Source organism: Pongo pygmaeus, chromosome 23 (assembly GCF_028885625.2).
Source record: "Pongo pygmaeus isolate AG05252 chromosome 23, NHGRI_mPonPyg2-v2.0_pri, whole genome shotgun sequence".
Lineage (NCBI taxonomy): Eukaryota > Metazoa > Chordata > Mammalia > Primates > Hominidae > Pongo > Pongo pygmaeus.
Genome location: NC_085931.1, coordinates 29,071,768 through 29,081,369, shown reverse-complemented (window position 1 = coordinate 29,081,369; position 9,602 = coordinate 29,071,768). Strand labels below are relative to the sequence as shown.

At 50.4% G+C, this 9,602-nt stretch overlaps 1 protein-coding gene across 1 annotated transcript; it reads right to left on the bottom strand.

The window, feature by feature from the left end:
- Positions 1-209: 209 nt before the first annotated feature.
- Positions 210-8,366, bottom strand: LOC134737582 (putative POM121-like protein 1-like). Its single transcript, XM_063663367.1, has 4 exons — positions 8,341-8,366; positions 5,178-8,115; positions 3,491-3,532; positions 210-554 (listed from the first exon to the last, which is right to left on the bottom strand). Exons 1-3 carry the CDS (start codon positions 8,364-8,366, stop codon positions 3,512-3,514), a joined length of 2,985 nt encoding a protein of 994 aa, XP_063519437.1. The 3' UTR covers positions 210-554; positions 3,491-3,511.
- Between the last annotated feature and the right edge of the window lie 1,236 nt (positions 8,367-9,602).

Here is a 9,602-nt window from a genome sequence, read left to right as displayed (position 1 = left end):
GCACAGTCACTAGCGCCTCTGGGGGGAGAATGGATGTGGCTGGTAAGAGAACAGGGGTCCAGGGAGAGTCTGGCACCAACATGGGAGGGGAGCCGGTGGGTGTGAGCACCCCCGCTTTACAGATGAAGTGATGGAGACATTCAGATGTTCAACCCCTTGTTCAAGATTCCATACTTGATAAATGGCAGATCAAACTCCCAACATAAAATGTGGGTCATTTCTTTATTATTTTATTTATATTGGCTAACAATGATCAGCCACGCAAGAATAAATGATTATCGTAAAATCTGCAAACAATGTAGATATGCAGAGAATCCCTTCCTTGGAGCTTGACCTTGTCAGACAGGTGTAGATGAGCATCCAGGGGCAGCCGTAAAAACTGCCAGAGACTGGGCTGCTTATAACAGAAACACATGGTCTCCCAGAAGCCCACATTCGAGGTATTCAAAGGCCTGGCTCCTGGAGGCTCTGGAGAAGAGCCCGTTCCCTGTCTCTCAGCTTCTGCCGGTTGCCAGCAATTGTTGCCGTTCATTCATTCCGGCCACTGCCTCCATCTGCATACAGCAAAACAGCATATCCTGATGTGCTCAAGCTTATAGCCAATATTTTAAAATATCCAGAACACACAGGACCGTGGAAGTGGCTGTTGGAGAAATTTTCATGAAGGAAGAAAGATTACAACTAAGTTTTAAAATGCTAGTTTTGTTTGTTTGTTTTGTCTTGGAGAGGAGGTAAAAGTGGGAGTAAAAATAGGGAGTTTGGTGTAAGGTGGGAAAAGCAAAGGAACCCCGCATGGATGGGCTGAAGGGTGTGATGGGAGAACAGTGAGAAGTACGTTTGGGGAAGCAATTGGAAATAGCAGCTAAGCTTAGTCACAATCTATCAAAAGGAACTTGTTGAAGAATTAATGTGTGACTAGGAACAGGGAGGTTATGGGCTTGTCAGCTCGACAGTGGGCACTCAGTTCCACGAATGAATGATGCCCGTGTGGACAGACAGAATGAAGGACAGGCAGATGAATGCGTGGGCTTTACGTGAAACAGGTCCACTTGGTTGCTGACAAGATACTGTTTTAAAGTTCCATTTTGCCATACTTCGAATAGCTTGTCATTAGCTAAATTTAGCCACATAAAAAATCACTAAGGCAGACTTCCAGAGTTCCCACATGAAAATCAAATGTAAACCAGCAGTGACCTGCTTCAACACCATCATCGGAAGTCAGAAGTTGAACTCTTTTTTGATGTTTAAAGCCTGCATAATATTCGCTGTATTATTATTCAGCGTATTACTATTTCCTTCGTGATGGAAATTTGGTTTATCCCAGTTTTCTATTCTATCAAAACACCGCTACATAGCAAATCCCCATACACATATTTCTCCTAATTGTGGAAATATTTTACATGAAAGAGTCTAGACATAAAAGACTCTAGATGAAATTCCCAGGTTATTGGAATTTTAAAGTAGATAGGTACTTCCAAATTGCCCTCTTACAAATTATATGAATTCGTAAGCTTCCAACTGTTATGGAGTTGCCCATTTTGAGAAATCTGTGCTAAAAGGACCCAAACAATGCTGATGACAATGATCAGGATAATAAGTACGCTGGGAAGACAACAAAATGATTTAGATCTTAGACAAGTCATTCTAAGTGTCTCCACTGTTTCAGTTCTTGCGTTCATTCTTGTGCTTTTTCGTTTTACCAATAAAATAGCTGCTTGACGTCACATGAATCCACGCTATGCTTAATGAGTATTGGTTAGTAAAATGCCTATGACTAGTAATCTTCATCTATGCAATCAAATATTAATTCACAAAACACTTCAAATGTAAACAATAATTAGTAAATGAAAAGTACATAATACCTCAATTAGAAAAAAATCACTCCATTAAAAAGACATTATTTGTGTGATAAAAGAGATTGCCATTTTTGTATTTTTCTACAAGGTTAAAGAAAACTAAGTCAACTCATACAAGTGAATTTTAAAAGACTTTAGGGCGGGCGTGGTGGCTCACACCTGTAATCCCAGCACTTTCGGAGGCCGAGGAGGGCAGATCACCTGAGGTCAGGAGTTCGAAACCAGCCTGACCAACATGGTGAAATCTCATTTCTACCAAAAATACAGAAAAATTAGCCCAGTGTGGTGGCACGTGCCTATAATCTCAGCTACTTGGGAGGCTGAGACAGAATAGTTTGAACCTGGGAGGCAGAGGTGGCAGTGAACCAAGATTGCGCCGTTGCACTCCAGCTTGGGCAACAAGAGTGAAACTCCATCTCAAAAATAAATAAATAAATAAATAAATAAAAGCCTTTAACCCAGAATGCTGAGTAAATTGGCCAAAAATGCTAACCTATGCATTTCAATACTATAAGAGTCACACAGGTGGAAATAACCAGATGAAATATCCTTCCCAACCCACACGAGCCAGTGTTTTTTCTGTGAATAACAAAAACAGCAGAATTTACTCGCCTCTCCATAAGAGGTTACCACTTCTGTGTGTTCCCCTGAAACAGGTGGTGGCTGGGTGAGAAGGAGGACAGCACTAGGGCAGGAGATGGGGGCTCCAGTATCGTGGGCAAGCTTCCTAAACCTCTGCAACTTTCAGCCCCTAAATGGGATGAGCCATCAGAATTTTTAGCACAATGCCCAGAACAAAGTAAGGATTTGACAAATGACGCCTCTCTCCACATTGTTCTGTCATCAGCCACCGCATCCTGTACCTCCAAGCCCACTGGGCTCCGGCTGTTTCCATCACATGGAGAATGACTCAGAGCCTGGCCTCCAGCCACCCTCCTGGCCTTTCTGCTTCTCACTCTGCCACTGGCTCCTCATGGACCAGCCTGGGTGTCCTCAGACATACCACACACTTCACTGTGGGAGTCACGCAGCCCTCACTGCTCCTTCCTCAGGGAGCCACGGGGCTTTCCTCCTCAGGAGGACTCTGCAAGCAGCTGGATGAAGGGCCCTCTCATCCCTCACCCTTCCTCAATTTTTGTCGCAGTTCTCCTTCCATCCGCTCAGTGCAGCACACACTGATTCGATCTTCCATCTTCCCCAAAAGACAGGAACAGCATGAGCAGTAGAGAGTAGATTCCAATGATAGAAAAAATAGTCAGTGATTTATCATTTCCATTGATCATCAATGAAGAAAATGTATCCTGAAGGTCATGTACCTCCTATGGGACTGCTGCATCCTCAGCCTCCTGAATTTCAGCCTAGCACCTTCCTCCCCAGCACAGCAACAGGTCAGCCCTTACCAGCATCCCTCTCTTATTGCCTTTGTGCAGAGCCAGGACCAGGGACAGGGGAGCCCTTGGGATTGTCCCTCCCCAACAATCTGTGAAACAATCCTTTATGTCGCCAACAAAGTACAGCCTTATAAATTGGTGGTCAGTCCCTCCCAACACCTCTACCACTGTAAAGCTGGCAGCGCCTCTCCAAGGTTGGCCTTCCCAGGCACTGCAACTCTAGGTGACGGAGTGTGTCCTTACCTTGAGGCCTGGATGCCCAGTCTATCCTGTCCAATGAGCGAGCTGTGGAGAAGGGGAAATTCCAGGTTAAGGGGAGACTAGCGGGGTTCCTGCTTTTATGTTGCCCTGTTGGGAAGGCTGTTAAAGAAACACAAAGTGCTAAGCAGTGAAGATAGAACATGTTTTCATTATTTAAACCAATACATTCCACAGATGGAATAATAAGAAATGCTACAACCAACCTAACCGAATCCATCAGCATATCAAAAAGAGAATCCACCATGATCAAGTGGGTTTCATACCAGGGATGCAGGGATGGTTTAACATATGCAAGTCAATAAATGTGATACATCACATAAATAAAACTAAAAACAAAAATCACATGATAATCTGAATAGATGCAGAAAAAGCATTTGACAAAATCCAGCATTCTTTATGATTAAAACCATTCATCAAAATCAGCATAGAACGGACATATCTTAAGGTAATAAAAGCTATCTATGACAAACCCACAGCCAACATTTTCCTGAAAGGGGGAAAGTTGAAAGCATTCCCCCTGAGGACGCGAACAAGACAAAGATGCCCATGGTCACCACTTCTACTCAACATAGTGCTGTTCACTACAGCATTGGTTATAAGAGCAAGACTGGAAACAGAAGAAATGTGTACCCATAATGGGGTGCTTAAGTAATTTTGGGAATAGTCATAGGGTGCAGTACTTTATAGCTCTGAAACAATACAATGGATTTACATTTGAAATGTGGAATGATAACTAAGGTGCATTGCCCAGTGATATATGCAGAGGTGCAGAGGACTTTGTGTAAACACGATCACACATCAGCATGCATTCCAGGTGCATGTTTCTATTTGCACATAGATTGCAGGGATGATATGCAAACAAAAATGTTGACTTGGTGTTTGGAAGTTCAGAGTGGAAGGGAAACTTCCTTGCTAACCTTTTATGATATTTAGAGTTTCTAAATGTGAATATGTAATACATTTAGAAATCTTAGTTAATAAGAAAAGCGCGGGGACAAAGACAGGCACGCACTGAAATGGTTTCCTGGAAGACAGGGCCCAGTTGCATCTCTCAAATGGGACCAGATTGGAAGGGAAACCAGCTGCTTTGAGCAAATGAGGCCATTTCTGAATGAGCTCCCAGACTAGATGGTGCCGAGGGCCCTGGACCTGGCAGCTGGGCTGGACATCGCACGGCCCTGTATTCCAGGAAACGGCATCTCAGTGCTTGTCTGGCCATTTCTCCAAAAGAACCATCCACAGGCCATTTTTCCATTCCCCTGCTATGCACAGACGGGCCCGGGCCTGACCAGAAACTCTTCCTTAGGGTTTTCAGTCACTGCCAAAACGTGAGCGCAGCAGTGAGGATGTGATGTTAAAATGTGACTCTGGGCCAGGCAGTGGCTCGTGCTCATCAACCCAGTGCTTTTGGGAGGCTGAGTTGGGAGGATCAGTTGAGATCAACAGTTCAAGGCCAACCTGAGGAACATAGATCTCTACAAAAAAATAAAAACTAGCCAACTCTGGTGACATGCACTGGTAGTCTCAGCTACTCAGAAGGCTGAAGTGGCTTCAGCCCAGGAGTTCAAAGCTGCAGCTATGACTGTGCCACTGTATTCCAACACGAAATACAGAGTGAGACCATGTCTTGAAAAAAGGAACAAATAAACTAGGTATAGAAGAAACATACCTGAAAATGGCAGGGCTGTGTGCAGTCCGAGATGGCCTTGGCCTCAGCCTGCAGTTCACTGTTGATGCGCTGGAATGCCGCCTCCTTCTCCAGGTCCAGGTCTTCAGCAGTGACCCGGAACCCCAGCTCTAAGGGAGGTGGCAGCATCAAAGGCTCCCCTCGCCTGCGTGGCAGCAGGGGAAACTTGCATCTACGGGGCCTAGAGGCCTGGGATCTGGGGGAGCCATTCCTGGGGGCGAGTGTCTGCCCTGGTGCTATATCTGCCGCCTTTTCACACCGGGTGTGACCCGAAGAGACAGCCTGAGGTCCGTCCTCACTCACTGTCTTTGAGGAACTGAGGGTTAGCTGGCAGTGGGATGAAGCTGGCCCCCTCTTCTGCTTTAGCCCCGGGAGACCTCCCGTAGAGCTGTAGGAACTCGAGATGGCATTTCGTGTGGTGCACGAGCTCGTCCAGGAGGTCTGGGATCTCTTGTTATATCTGACTTCTGACCTCTGGGCACCTGCTTCAGCTGCGGCTGAGGCCCAGAAATGTGAAGGGCCTCCATCCACTCCATTCAGTAGTGACCCCGACGTGGGGTTCAATGTGGAGGGGGGAGGGGCTGCTGTGGCAGCTGCAGGAGCAGAAGTGCCAGGCCTTGTTCTTCTGATGCCCGCATCCATGCTTGCAGCTGGGAAGGGGGCAGGAATCAGCGAGGTGACCTGGGCTGAGTCCCGGGAGTGGGAAGAGGTGGCAGGACAGGTATCTGAGGAGGAGAAAAGGGGGCCTGGTGGTCTGTGCTTCTTCCCAGACACAGGAGCTGTAGAGAGGACCTCTGCAGCAGAAGCTAGGGGGGCCACTGGGCCCAGGCAGTCTTGGGACTTGTGTCTCTCCTGCTGTGCATCCATACTGGGTGCTTTAGAGATGGCAGGCAGACCAGAAGCCCCTGTTGCAAGTGAGGACAAAGTGTGGGAAGGCCGTGAGGGTCTACAGTCCAAGATGGCCCTGGTCTCAGCCCGCAGTTCACTGTTGATGCGCTGGAATGCCGCCTCCTTCTCCAGGTCCAGGTCTTCGGCAGTGACCCGGAACCCCAGCTCTAAGGGAGGTGGCAGCATCAGAGGATCCCCTTGCCTGCGTGACGGCAGGGGAAGCTTGCGTTTACGGGGCCTAGAGGCCTGGGATCTGGGGGAGCCATTCCTGAGGGCCAGTGTCTGCCCTGGTGCTATATCTGCCGTCTTTTCACACTGGGTGTGACCCGAAGAGACAGCCTGAGGTCCGTCCTCACTCACTGTCTTTGAGGAACTGCAGGTCAGCTGGCAGTGGGATGAGGCTGGCCCCCACCTCCGCTTTAGCCCAGGGAGGCCTCCCGTAGAGCTGTAGGAGCTCGAGGTGGCAATTTGTTTGGGGCACGAGCTCGTCCAGGAGGTCTGGGATCTCTTGTTATATCTGACTTCTGACCTCTGGGCACCTGCTTCAGCTGTGACTGTGGCCCAGAAATGTGAAGGGCCTCCATCCACTCCATTCAGTAGTGACCCCGACGTGGGGTTCAATGTGGAGGGGGGAGGGGCTTCTGCGGCAGCTGCAGGAGCAGAAGTGCCAGGCGTTGTTCTTCTGATGTCCGCATCCATGCTTGCAGCTGGGAAGGGGGCAGGAATCAGTGAGGTGACCTGGGCTGAGTCCCGGGAGTGGGAAGAGGTGGCAGGAAGGGGATCTGAGGAGGAGAACAGGGGGCCTGGTGGTCTGTGCTTCTTCCCAGACACAGGAGCTGTAGAGGGGACCTCTGCAGCAGAAGCTAGGGGGGCCACTGGGCCCAGGCAGTCTTGGGACTTGTGTCTCTCCTGCTGTGCATCCATACTGGGTGCTTTAGAGATGGTAGGCACACCAGAAGTCCCTGTTGCAAGTGAGGACAAAGCGTGGGAAGGCCGTGAGGGTCTACAGTCCGAGATGGCTTTGGCCTCAGCCCGCAGTTCACTGTTGATGCGCTGGAATGCCGCCTCCTTCTCCAGGTCCAGGTCTTCAGCAGTGACCTGGAACCCCAGCACTAAGGGAGGTGGCAGCATCAGAGGATCCCCTTGCCTGCGTGACGGCAGGGGAAGCTTGCGTTTACGGGGCCTAGAGGCCTGGGATCTGGGGGAGCCATTCCTGAGGGCCAGTGTCTGCCCTGGTGCTATATCTGCCGTCTTTTCACACTGGGTGTGACCAGAAGAGACAGCCTGAGGTCCGTCCTCACTCACTGTCTTTGAGGAACTGCGGGTCAGCTGGCAGTGGGATGAGGCTGGCCCCCACCTCCGCTTTAGCCCCAGGAGGCCTCCTGTAGAGCTGTAGGAGCTCGAGATGGAATTTAGTTCGGGGCACGAGCTCGTCCAGGAGGTCTGGGATCTCTGGTTATATCTGAATTCTGACCTCTGGGCATGGCGGTCTCTCTGCAGAGGCCCGGGCCTGGGCACAAAGGGAGAGAGGCCTCCGTTGTCCGACAGGGGCCGAAATGCAGACCGTGCATCCCTGGTGACCTCGGGGACCCTTCTCTGATCATCAGGATTCTCTTGGACTCTAGGGTCCTTGTCCTGCTCAGCCATCCCTGTCCCGCTCTCCTTGAGGGCCCTCAATACTATCTTCCCTGGCCACAAGTCTGGGGACAGCCGGGTGTTGTGGGCCCCAAAGGGGTGACTACCTGTTCCTGGGTCCCACAGAGATTCCTTGTGCTCAGTGTAGTGGCTGAGCTGGAGGATGCCCTGGAATTCGGCGCACACAGCACTGGCTTGCTGTGGTACCTGTGCAATCAAATTGAAGGCAGAATCACCGGGAAGGAACACAGGTCTTGCAGGATCACAGAAAACCTTCTTAGAGTTGTCTTGACACCACTGATGCCAAGTGTCCGGGTGCTTGTGGGATGGCCTGCCACTCAGTCCAGGGGCAGGAGAAACGGGGAGATCCCACAAGCAAAGTGAACTGGGGGATGGGCTGAACGGACTCCAGGCAACTGAGCCCTACTAGCAGGTCCTCAGCCTGGGCCCTGACAGGAATGAGGGGCACAGAGTGCCCAGGTAACCGCTCCTGGGAGGACTCGGAACCGTCGGATGCTTGAACGCTGGAGAGCTGGACTCTGAGGGTCCTCGTGGAGCTGCCAACTCGGCCAAAGGCTAAGCCAGCAGTTCCTTCTGTTGCCGGGCAACGCGCCTTTTAAACCTGAGGGAGTGGGTGTGTGTGCTCATAATGGCCCCAGTGACAGAACGACCTTAAGGGTTCCGTTGAGATGGAGTTTCGCTCTTGTCCCCCAGGCTGGAGTGCAATGGCGCGATCTCAGCACGTGCTGCGACCCGGGCACAAAGGTCACGGGAAGAACAGGTGCCCACAATGGCTACAGATCTGCCCGTGGATCACTGAAGATTCCTGCTCTCCTGCAGAGGTGGAGATTGCAGTGAGCTGAGATCGCACCATTGCACTCCTGCCGGGGCAACAAGAGCAAAACTCTGCCTCAAAATAAAAAAAAAAAAGAAAAAAAAGAGGCTGGGCGTGGCGTCTTATGCCTATAATCCTAGCACTTTGGGAGGTCAGGGCAGACGGATCAGGAGATCAGGAGCTGGAGACCAGCCTGGCCAACATAGTGAAACCCTGTCTCTAGTAAAAATAGAAATTTAGTCAGACATGGTGGCACGCACCTGTAGTCCCACCTACTCGGGTGGCTGAGACAGGAGAATCACTTGAACCCAGTGGCGGGGCAGGGATTGTGACGCCACTGCACTCCAGCCTGGGCAACAGAGCCAGCCTCTGTCTTTTTTTTTTTTTTTTTTTGAGACGGAGTCTCCCTCTGTCCCCAGGCTGGATTCCAGTGGCCTGATCTCGGCTCACCGCAAGCTCCGCCTACCGGGTTCATGCCATTCTCCTGCCTCAGCCTCTGGAGTAGCTGGGACTACAGGCGCCCACCACCACACCCGGCTAATTCTTTGTATTTTTAGTAGAGATGGGGTTTCACCGTGTTAACCAGGATGGTCTCGATCTCCTGACCTCGTGATCAGCCCGCCTCGGCCTCCCAAAGTGCTGGGATTAAAGGCGTGAGCCACCGCGCCCCGTCGAGACTCTGTCTTAAAAAGAAAGGCCGGGTGCGGTGGCACTTTGGGAGGCCGAGGCAAGTGGATCATGAGGTCAGGAGTTTAAGACCAGCCTGGCCAAAATGGTGAAACCCCGTCTCTACTAAAAATACAAAAATTAGCCGGGCGCAGTGGCAGGTGCCTGTAATCCCAGCTACTTAGGAGGCTGAGGCAGGAGAATTGCTTGAACCTGGGCGGCAGAGGTTGCAGTGAGTTGAGATCATGCCACTGCACTCCAGCCTGGGTGACAGAGTGAGACTCTGTCTCAAACAAAAAAATAAACAAAAAAAATGGGGGTAATAATAGTACCAAGCACATAGGGTTGTTGGGAGGATTAAATGGGGTCATCTGTGGGAACTG